A 12,352-nucleotide genomic window follows, 5' to 3' on the forward strand; every position below is an offset into this window, starting at 1 on the left:
AGGGGGCAAGATTATAACGATGAAACTACACTTTTTTTTATTCACCAGGTAAGGCCCACTGAGCTATATGACTCTTTTTCGGAAGCTGGCCACAAATGATAGCTCAACGAAGTGGCTTATCATCACGTGGACATTTATGGCGGCCAAATACTCTCTGGAGATCCACATCTCCCGATCTCTCATGGTCAAACGTGAAAGGGCGCGGTCGCTATAAAGGGTGACGATGGCCCATGGTCACAAATTCACGCAACGGGAATGTCGGCTAAGAAATGGAATGCATTTAAGAGGACTTTTACCGAGGAGATTGAGCGATGAAATCGGTGTATGTGCATGTACTTATATTTCGTATTTCATTTCGTGAACTTGTGTCCTTGAGACACCAAATAATAATTAACATTTGTAAGGCATATTTCATTTTTAGGTCGTAATGCACCACTGTATGGAAAGCCAGGAAATAACCTGCAGGGTATATGGACAGAACTCTGGTGTGGACCAATCAGTTTCAAGGACAATGCATATATTTTCAGAGTATTGTTTTTTGTTTGCATTTGACTGCAAGTATTGTGGTTAATGTAAACATGATTCATTGCAAAAGGTGTCAGTTTTGTTGCCATAAAAAAGGGGGAAACCCCATTAGTAAATAAAAATAATATATCACGACGTTTCGATCGCAACACAAGCGGTCGTCCTCAGGCGGAAAAAATAATCCAGCAGCGGAACTGCTGAACCAGCGAGAGAGCTGTTACAACAAGAGGTTATTTATGTGGCGATGGGCAAGAAAGCGAGTCTGAGCTGGAAAGGAATTCCATCCACGGACGCAAGCACGTCAGTTGTGTTAATGGGGGAGATTAGCATGAATGAGCTTCCGTCGCCGCATAAGAGTATCATCCCCGCATATGCGCACAACAGCAGTGTTAATGAGAGATTAGCAACATGAGAGTGCAATACAAATGACATGTGAGCATGAGAGTGCAATCCAAAGGACCTGTGAGTATGAGAGTGCAATCCAAAGGGCATGTGAGCATGGGACTGCAATCCAAAGGACATGTGAGAGATCTAAGAGAGAGGCACAGGGAGAGAGAGAGAGTCAGAAATAACATAGGCAGGTAGGATGGAAACATCATAGTCAATTAAGACTTTACCTGGTTAATAACGTCCTTCCAATGATTGCTCAGTTTGTACCCATCTCGATTGAAGTTGTGTCTGTGTTTATATATCTGGATGGCTTCATGAACAGATTTCTGAAGGTAGCCAGTGGGTTTGCAGAGTACCTTCGTCTTGGAAAAATCTATTTCATGTGAGACCACAGCGGTAAAACGATGATCAGCAACGGCAGAGGTATTGGTCCTACCGTGTTTCAGATCTGCCTTGTGTTCACGAACGCGATCCGAGACATGTCGTTTCCTTTCCCCAATGTAACTGCTGCCACAACCACAACTCAGTTTGTAGACACCAGGGTATTGCATGTCAGGAATCACATCCTTTACAGATGGGATAAAATCACGGATTCGGGGTACTGTGTTGAAACGAACCTGGATCTTGTGTTTGTTTAAGATTTTGGAAATATTTTTGGTAACCCCTGCTATGTATGGTAAAGTAATGGTTATGGTTGGATGCTCAGAAGGTTGTCTCCCCATGGCTGGGGAGACAGCTTTGCAGATTGTACAGTCAGAGTATCCGTTCATCCTGAGAACTTGGTGTACGTGTTCCAACTTACTGGCTAGGTGGTGCTGGTCGGAGATGCAACGGGCCGTATGGTGTAGTGTTTTTGATGAGGGAATTCTTCTGGGCTGGATGGTGGTGGGAATCAGGCTTTAGATAGGCATCCGCGTGGGTGTCTTTCCTGTAGACAGTGTCCCAACGAGCCATCAGGTCTCTTCTCGATCAAAACATCCAGGAATGGTAGCTTGCCATCCCTTTCCACTTCCATTGTGAATTTGATAGACGGGTGTATGGAATTGATGTGGTTGAGAAATTGGTTCAGTGCTGGCAGGCCATGTGGCCAGATGACGAACGTGTCATCTACGTCGCTCTTCCACAAGGAAGGACGTGTAGGGTAGATGTCTAGATGGCATCTGTTTCAAATCTATCCATGAAAACATTGGCTACCACTGGCGATAAGGGAAAACCCATTGGGGTACCCTTATTTTGTTTGTAGAATGTACCATTCCAGGTGAGGTAAGTGTTGGTAAGGTAGTGCCTTACCAAAGTTGGTACATCTAGATTCAGTCCTTGTTGGACCAAGTCTTCAATGATTGCAATGGTGTCAGGTACAGTCACCTTGGTGAACAGAAAAACAAGATCGAAACTGACAAGCAAATCATCTAGAGACAGTGAGATGTCCTTGATTAGAGAAACCAAGTCAGCTGAGTTAAGTACAGCTGAGGTGGTCTTGCCTGTGAAAGGAAGCAGGGTCTCAGACATACATCGTGGTGGTCCCCCTTTTTAAGAAGGGGGACTGCACAGACTGTAACAACTACAGGGGCATCTCACTCCTCAGTGTGCCGGGAAAGGTCCTGGCAAGGATTATTCAACATCGCCTTGCTAGGCACGTTGAGGAGAGGCTTGCAGAGCCCCAATGCGGTTTCAGGAAAGGGCGGTCCTGCACAGATGCCATATTTTCTATCCGTCTGCTACAGCAGAGATGTAGGGAATTCCAACAAGACCTACATCTCTGCTTTGTTGACCTGGTCAAGGCCTATGATACCATCAGTAGGCCTGGGCTCTGGGTTGTTCTTCGTGCTTTCAGAGTCCCTGACCCTCTGCTCATGATGATTAAGGACCATCATGGTGAGCGGGCCCGGGTAAAACTACTTGACGGGGAGTCGGTGCCATTCCCTGTACACCTTGGGGTGTGGCAGAGATGTCATCTGACTCGCACATTATTTAACATCTATTTTGACCACGTAGTTTGTGAAGCCTTCAGTAGCTGTACCAGAGGAATTTCCATCTGGTACAGATACAATGGGAGGCTGATCGATGCCCGGGTGCGGTCAAGGGATGGCTCCCTATTGGTCAACCACGTTACAGTGATGGAAAAAAGTATTTGATCCCCTGCTGATTTTGTACGTTTGCCCACTGACAAAGAAATTATCAGTCTATAATTGTAATGTTAGGTTTATTTGAACAGTGAGAGACAGAATAACAACAACAAAATCCAGAAAAACGCATGTCAAAAATGTTATAAATTGATTTGCATTTTAGGCTAGCCTAAAATGCAAATCAATTTATAACGGCGATCCAGGGGAGTCCCAGGGCCTATCTAGCCGGTCTTCTTTCTTCGCTGGTTTAAGCTAAACACTGAACCCCGAGCCCACCGGCTCACCGCCTTATATAGCAACTCCCCCACCGAGGGGTGGGGCCGTGGGGGATCACAGCGCCGTTTCAGCCCCCCAGGCTGAACGGTGCGGACGTGGATGTAAGCATCCTTCCGTGTGCGGGCATAACCACCCCTGGTGTGTTTGTTCGCCCTCCCGTAACACGTCTACACAAAGACAAATATCCCCCGTATAACCTTTACCAGTCTGTTGGGGCAAGTGATGTTAGCGAGCACCTATGAAGGCCGGCACGGCACATGAGGGGGTGGGTGGCCAGCACCACGCCCGGCCGCCTTTGTCTCCGAGTAGCGATGTTTACACACCACACCAGATAGAGTACTAAGGGACCGTCCATAAATGACGTCACGCGATTTTGGACGATTTTTGACCCCCCCCCCCATCGTCACACATGCTTCAAATCGCTTTAAACTATTGTCATTGTAGTGCGTATTTAATGTGCCGCTGCACTCTGATGTTGTAGGAGAAAACATGTATTAAAAAGGCTTTAATTAAGTAGAACGTGTTGTCTATATTTATTTAAAGTTGCGCATTTTGATGTGACGTCACATTTCTCACCCCCCCTCGTCACACATCGTCACAAATGTCTGCCCCCCCCCAGGTGCGTGACGTCATTTAAAGACGGCCCCTAATTTAATTCTGAGTCTACCTAGGGGAGGCCCATGACCGATTCAGATAATTGTCACTGGTTTTGGTTGTGATCCCCCGAAAAGCCTCAACAGACTGTAGGGGCAAGTCCTGTTAGCGAGTAGCACCAATGCAGGCCGGCACGGCACACGAGGGGGTGGGTGGCCAAACCACGCCCGGCTGCCTTTGTCTCCCCAGTGGCGATGTTTACACACCGCACCAGATACTCATTTGAGGCTGAGTCAACCTTGGGGAGGCCCAAGATCGGTTCAGATAATCGCCACTTGGTGTTGGCCGTGAGCGGGCACTCAAACTCCACCTGCACCACTCGCAACCCCCCACCCCCCTCCCGTCCCCACCTCCTCCCTCTGACCCCTCCCCCCGCTCCACTCTGGAGCCCCCCCCCGCCACCAGCACTCCCCCTGGGCTCGGCTGTCTCGGCTCGCCGACCTCAGGGTCCCCACCAGAGACGACGAGAAGGGAGGAGGAGCAGCAGTCCGTGCCCCGCCGGTCCACCGAGACCCCTCAGGGTCATGCGGCTCTCGCGATGTCTCGGCGCCGACTCGGCCACGGGGCTGCGCGCTCACGGTCGCCGTGAGGCGGAGACGGAGGCCCGCGGAGCTGCGCCAGGACCCCGAGGAGCTGCGACAGGGGCCGGAGGGGCTGGGACAGGAGCCGGAGGACTCGGGGAGAGGAGGAGGAGCGGCGCGTGGGGTCGAGCCCCCGGGAGCCCGGGTTCTGGGCTCCCGATGGGGGTCGAGTTTGATGAGAGAGGAGATAGTGGACTCGACACGAGCAGGTGAGCAGGACAGCATCATCATCAGCACCTCGATCATCAGCACCATCATCAACATCACCATCTTAAGCACCACCAACACTAGCAACCACCATCAGCAGCAGCAGCACAATAATCAGCACCACCATAATCACCACCATCACCACTATCATTATCAATCATCACCACTATCGTCAGCACCACCATCACCATTATCATCAGCACCGTCATCATCATTACCACTTCCAACCATGGTTTAATTCCTCAATTGGATAGAAACAAAAACATTGAACACAAAAAAAACGTGTGGCTTCAAAACGAACGACTGTTTTGTAATGTATAATCATTGGCGACGTTTTGGGCAATGCTCCTTGTTCATAGAACACAGGCCAGAGAGGTAGAGTGGATAAGAGTTGGAGACAGAACTTTATATACCACGGGGCCGAATGAGAATTAAATTATAACAATGTTTCCTGCTGAACTGTTTTTTTTATTGAATCCACTTCGTGATGCGTGCGTCGGTTTCAATTCACACATCGAGAGTAAACTAATTATGGCGATGTTGTTGCTGCTGCATTGGCAGTGGTGGCACAAGGACAATTAACAATCAAACTACTCGGCAATTTCTTCAATAACAACACTGCGTGGGGCGACGTTTCGGGCAATGGCCCTTCTTCAAGAGCGCGTCATTTCAGGAAGATTGCATACGTTCACTGGCAATGTAGGGATCGAACCTGTCCAGTTGGACTTGAAGATGTTTTAAATTCCTGACCGCGTGCAAGTGTCGAATTGAGTGGTTCCTAACCTTCACTGCAGCCTTGCACCCCTTTAGTTCACAATCTCGTATTTGTTGTATAATGTTAATAAATACGTAGGTTTGATGATGAAGTAGGACTTATGTGCCCGTGCTTAATTTGTATTTCGATTGTTTTCCTTGAAAAAAGGAAATCTGGCCATGTCTGGCACCCCCAGAAAGGACATCTCGCACCCCAAGGGGTCGCGTGCACACCAGATTAAGAACCTCCGCTCGAGATTGATCCCCTTGCTGTCCAGATTTGTACCGATAAATCAAACGTGTTGAACAGCTGATTTCGTGTTCCAATGGGAGATTGCCTCCACGCGTGAGCCTACAAGGGGGTTTTTACACGTTTTTATTTAACTCACTTTGTCTGTTGTTGTTGTATCCTCAAATCTTATAACTCAATTTTTACCCACTTCCCAATGTGGTATCGACTGCAAACTTGGTATACGTATGTCATACTGATGACAATATAAAAAACATATTTTTAGACATTCTTTTTTACATGTTGTGTTTCGGCTTGGGTCTAATTGTCCACGCTCAACTGACGTTGGCTGTAAATCACCACGGCCCCTTACGCTGTGGCCACTTCCTGGAGTCCTGGAGTTCTGCCATTACGAGTTGGGTACATTTCATTAAAGCGTGTTTTTTAAAACTTTTTTTTAATATTACTTATTTCACCAGAAGGGTTCATCCAGAGCTCAATGACAAAGCTGTTGTTTTGTCATTGAAGGTATGGGGAGGCGTTCATTTTTAGTCCGGCCGACTGAACGGCGTTCAGCTGTCACGAGACGCAGTGTGCTCACAACACGGTCACAACACGTGTGTAGACTGTAGTGACATACAGTATACAACACGTGTGTAGACTGTAGTGACATACAGTATACAACACGTGTGTAGACTGTAGTGACATACAGTATACAACACGTGTGTAGACTGTAGTGACATACAGTATACAACACGTGTGTAGACTGTAGTGATGGATGTACTGCCGGCCGCTGTCAGTGGAGCGCGCAGCTGAAACAACGCGGTCCGAATCGCGGCAGATTCCTGCGCCTCTCAAAATAACCGCGACCCCATCACCCCCACCCACGACTCCATCCCCCCCACCCCCATCCGCGACTCCATCCCCCCCACCCACGACTCCATCCCCCCCACCCACGACTCCATCCCCCCCACCCCCACCCGCGACTCCATCCCCCCCACCCACGACTCCATCCCCCCCACCCCCACCCACGACCACCATCCCATCCCAGCGCGTCTCCCACGCTGGGGAGCGGTGGCGCAGCAGTTAGCACACTGCGCTGTGAATTCCGCCCCCCCCAACCCCATCACCTTGAGTTTGATTTCCAACCACTGCCAACGTTAGTCAGCGGGGTTGTGATATCTTACGTGTCCTTAATGCGCACGTAGCCTGGCACAGGCGCCGCGGTGACGTCACGGCCACTTAGTGGCGGTGTTGATATCTTACGCTCGTGATATCTTTAAACTCTATCATGGACCTGTGTGTATTTTGAACTTCTTTCGCACCAGCTGTGCTAATCGGAGGTGCTGTGGGTTAATGACAACAAACTAAACAACATTAGCGAGCACCTTTGGTGCGGTGTGTTCAACATCAAATGGGGTTTTATTTTTAAATGTGTGTGCAGTCATTGGTAACCGGGGATGGAACCATCTCTAACCCGAAGTATCTATAACCACAGCACGGGAAAGGGAGTAGAGTCGAGGATGTGAATGATGCACGGGACAATGAAAGGGAACAGAGAAGAACGTGGGAAATAAGAGGACAAGGGTGGAAAAGGACAAGGAGCCAAAGGGTCAGGAGAGATGAGGGGGGAGAGGAGGCTACATCAGGGCCTCGACGCTGCCACACGGAGGAGGGTGAGCGGCGTCTGTTCTCACAGGGGGCGGCGCAGAGGGGAGGGGGACAGAGTGTGGGTGGCCACACACAGGAGTCACGTGGTTTACGGGAAGCTTGACCCGGTTTAGAGAGATTTACAGATTTGACCATCAACTCGCTACGCTAGAGAACCCGGTTTAACCACAGCCCAGTCTACGTGCATCTATGGGTTTATGGGGGTGTCTGTATAAGTCTGGATCTCTGTGGAAGTCTATGGGTCTCTGTGTATGTCTATGGGTCTCTGTGTAAGTCTATGGGTCTCTGTGTAAGTCTATGGGTCTCTGTGTAAGCCTATGGGTGTCTGTGTATGTCTATGGATCTATGTGGAAGTCTATGGATGTCAGTGTGAGTCTATGGGTGTCTGTGTAAGTCTATGGGTGCCTGTGTAAGTCTATCGATCTCAATGTGAGTCTGGATCTCTGTGTAAGTCTTTGGATCTCAATGTAAGTCTATGGGTCTCTGTGTAAGTCTATGGATCTCAGTGCGAGTCTGTGGGTCTCTTGTGTAAGTCACTGATGACCCAGTTTAATCACGGGTGGCTGCCTGAATTCGTACTCAAGATCGCAGCGGTGCCGGCTCAGCATTCTGGCCTCTAACCCTTGACCAGACCTACAAGAAATATTCTTGTAAAGTTACTTTAAACAGTCAACAGGAGATGAGCGTCAATGCCTTAGTACTTATTTGGGGACGAAATCGTTCGACTTTTTAATGGGTGTTCGCCAACAGCTAAAACTCATTAAACCTATTTTTTTAATTTTCCAGGTAAGTCCCACTGGGCTATGTAACTCTTTTTTCAGAATTGACCTGGCCACAAATGATAGGTTAACGAAGTGGCTTATCACGTCTAAATTTATAGCAGTAGCCAAATACTCGAACGCATGATCCGGAGAAAAATCCACACGACCACAGGGAGAGAGACACGCAAACTCCAAATATACAGCAGGTGTCAGGGTCGGGATCGAACCCACAACGTACTGTATACCAGGTGAAGTCGTTAACATCTCGCTACCGATCTCTGAGTAAATCCATGGGTCTCTGTGTAAGTCTACGAGTCTCTGTGTGAGTCTATGGATTTCTGTGTAAGTCTATGGATCTCTGTGTAAGTTTATGGGTCTCTGTGTGAGTCTATATATCTCTGTAAGTCTATGGGTCTCTGTGTAAGTGTACGGGTCTTTGTGTAAGTCTATATGGGCGTCTGTGTTAGTCTATGGGTCTCTGTGTAAGTAGTCTATGGATCTGTGCTTAAGTGTGTAGACGCTAAAGTGCCGCACGGGGGGAATCTGGACATCTGTGACAAAGACCTTCACAGCTCACCGGCTTCCTCCTGCAGTCGAAATGAAGATTCCGACTCTGAATGTGTGCGAGCTGCGTGCCATGCATGGAGGCCCCTGCCTGAACCGTCGCGCGCTCGGCTGAGCTTTGAGCCGCGTTCGAAGGCGCCGCTGCGAATCAACAAACGAAGCGCGGGCCACGGTGCTCCGAGCTGAGACGCACAAAGGGCTCCTCGCTCGCACTGCTCGCGTCGACAGCGGTGTCAACAAACACGGAGCTGCAGCGGCGGATTGCCCTGCAGGGACCCCGAGTGTGTGTGGAGATACTCAGCCTCAAATGAGTACCCGGTGCCACTGTGGAGGCAGAGGCTGCCGGGCGTGGTGTTGTCCACCCAACCCTCGTGTGCCTTGCCGACCTTCATCGGTGCTCGCTAACAACACTTGCCCAAGCTGTCAGTTCAGGCTATGCAGGGGATCTTTGTCTTTGTGTGTGTGTATGGAGACACCCGTGCTGCAGGGACTGTGTGTGTGTGTGGAGACATCAGTGCTGTCCAGAGATGTGTCACACATTTGGGAATCCAACAGCAGCAGTACATTTTCAACTCGAAGCCGTTTTTGGTTTTGATTAATAATTTACCCAGTTATTATTGCTTCTCAAGACATCAATCATCCTCGTCATCATGAGTACGAGTTTAGACTACAGGGTGCGTGGTGATGACGGGTCGCTTCTATTGCTGCTGCTTCTGCTGATGATGATTGTGGGTTGCTGCTGATGATGATGGAATTAGCCGATGATCTATCAACTGGGGGCATCGTTGGCAGTCCCAGAGAAGCCGCACGCTGCTACACAGTTCACCTATCTAAACTAAACTATGTTTATTTTAGCAGGTAAGGCCCACTGAACTAAGTAGCTAATTTTTTAGAAGCGACCTGGCCACAAATGATCGCTCAACGAAGTGGCTTATTACGTGGGAATTTATATCAGCCAAAAACTCTAAATTCTTGAAGTTGATTCTAAATGTGGAAGGGAAAAAAACGGAGGACCCAGAGGCAAATCTACGCGACCACGGGGAGAGAGACACACACACTCCAAATATACAGCAGCAGGCATCAGGGTCGGGATCGAACCCACGGCCTCCTGTATACTAAGCGAGGTAGTTAACATCTCCTTGCCACCATGGTACCATCTCACACAGACCGTGTGTGGCACCGCGCGTGACACCCCGTGTAGCACCGTGTCTGGCACCGCGAAGCATCGGAGATGCCTGGCTGCGGTGACCCTGTGATGACCTCAGTAGCGACTGCCAGTAAACCGGAGGGCCGTGCTCACACGATCGTCGACAGACCACGCTTGCTGTATCAATCACACTTTTAGCTCAAGTGCAATGAGTAGTAATAATTAGCTCAATGTTATTTTCGTACGAAGGGTTTCACGGCCAACATCACGATCTGTTTATTTTGGGTTAGGTCATCGTGCAAATAAACTGTGTTGAACAAACTGTATTACCGATTCGGCAGCACCACCGCTGTTGTTGTCTGTGTTACTTTACAGACCGCTATCAATCCACTCCTGAATGGAGGGTTTGCCATACTGTATCGGTCATGGGGGGGGGTGTGCTGTTTGACCATACTTCACCACCACTGGCGAATGCGGCGTGGGTCTGCTGCGCCTTATAGAAAACGTACAAACATTTATGTGGGTTGAACTTATTTCGCACAGTACGTAGCCGAACGTGCTCATTGGAGATGCGGGTGAAGGACGACAAACTAAAGCACACAAAGCGGTTTGAAACAAATGAGCTTTCAACAATAAATATCGCTCGCCACCGACGGGTAGCCGTGGTCTGAAATGAATGCGAGGCGGCTCGCTGGGTTCAGTACTTGTACGATAATCATAATAAACACTGCACCCCGCGTCCTGTGAGTGTGTGTGTCGCGCGCGTTGCCCTGTGCTGTTTGCTTTGGCTGCGATCTTACCAACCTCCCCCTCCTCCTCCTCTTCCCATGTTGTTTATACTATTGCAGCTCGGACTGCAGTCGCACGTCGTCCTTGGAGAGTGGTGAGTTGCTCTCCCAATGCACATTCAGCATCTACACACGCACGTTGCGGATCCCATTACTACTGCTAATTATAATCGCGAGTTAATTACAATAATATGTGATATTCAGTTCAACACGTAGGCTTACACGACCAATATTATCCATCATAAAGGTTTTTTTAGGGGGTCAGATCGCATAAATATACATGTGTAAATATAAACAATCTTGGCTATCGCCTGATGAAGCTAGTTGTAATCACCAGTGAAACGTCGTACTCAAAATTGTAAATGTTATGGGTTTAATCCCCAACACACTGGTGTGCTGAACTATTAATTGCCACGTTTTGTTCACGTGACAGACCTTACTCATGGGGTGTGTCAGGTGGTGGCAGGTTTAATTACACTTTTTATATTTATGCGATCTAACGCAAAAAAAACCCTTTATTATGCACTAGCTTTACTACCCGGCTTCGCCCGGGACTTGGATTCACCACGGCCGGCCGCCTTTGTCTCCCCAGTGGCAATGTTCACACACCACACCAATTACTCGTTTGAGGCTGAGTCGACCTAGGGGAGGCCCAGTTAAAATAATCGTCACCGGTGGTGGCCGTGAGCAGAAATCAAACTCGGGTCACCGGGTTCGTAGCACAGCGCGCTACCCGCTACACTACAATGCGTTACGCTTCCACATGCGCGGGTCACATGACAGATTTGACGTCACAGTTCACTTGCCATGCAAAAAATATATGCATTATTGAGCTCCCCCCCCCCAAAAAAAACCCCCCACAAAAGTGTATTTTTATAATGTTTGCATGGTGTACAGTCTGGAAAGTACTCACATGGCAAATTTTAAGTTTGTTGCATGTCGGGAAGTACGCTAAACATTTTGAACAGACACACATAATCACAACTTTGCCTTTTATATATATGGAGATAACAACGTTAGTAATAGTTTCAACTTGTAACTCAACGTCGCCGCACGACATTCGCTCCTCGCTCTTGTAGAGAGAGAGAGGACGACTCAGAGGTGCGATGGTGATCCATAGGTGAGCGGGAGGGGCAGCGTCCACGCGGTGAGGAGCCGGTGCTCACAGGTATCCGAGCTCCGCGATCCTCTATACAGACTGTTCTCCTACAATGCAGTAGTTGCGTTCCTGAAGAACACCACGTTCTCATAAATAATATATATTAGAGGGTCAATGCACAGTCCGCGATGATGCGTGAGATACGTATGCAGGCTGAACAAAGAATGAGACAGCATCCCAATGCCCTGTGCGATGCTACACCAAGGCAGACGTATTACAACCTCTTATTCCTACTCGCTCGACATGGTTCCGTTCACTAAATCGCGTTAAGTCAAATTCTCATCCGCGTTATAGAAACTGTATTCCCTAATACACTTATCACGTTTTATCCAATCGGCGTTATGGAAGCTACACACGTTATAGCAGAACTGACTTTGATAATTGTTTTTTTACCCTTTTATCTGGCAACAAAACTGACACCTTTTTTACGAGGAGTCATGTTTGTATAGACCACAATACCTGCAGTCATAATGCAAACAAAAAACATAACTCTGATAATGTCTATGCAAACATGACTCCTC

At 48.5% G+C, this 12,352-nt stretch overlaps 1 protein-coding gene across 1 annotated transcript in view; it reads left to right on the plus strand.

Annotated features, from left to right (window-relative positions):
* The first annotated feature begins 1,229 nt into the window (after positions 1-1,229).
* Positions 1,230-12,352, plus strand: part of LOC144732523 (uncharacterized) — a 31,218-nt gene continuing 20,095 nt past the window's right edge. Inside the window, exons 1-3 of the mRNA XM_078613931.1 lie at positions 1,230-1,247; positions 4,377-4,761; positions 10,733-10,767. Coding sequence (XP_078470057.1) covers positions 1,230-1,247; positions 4,377-4,761; positions 10,733-10,767 — 438 coding nt within the window. The remainder of the gene's footprint in view (positions 1,248-4,376; positions 4,762-10,732; positions 10,768-12,352) is intronic.

Source organism: Lampetra planeri, chromosome 43 (genome assembly GCF_965212315.1).
Source record: "Lampetra planeri chromosome 43, kcLamPlan1.2.h2, whole genome shotgun sequence".
NCBI lineage: Eukaryota > Metazoa > Chordata > Hyperoartia > Petromyzontiformes > Petromyzontidae > Lampetra > Lampetra planeri.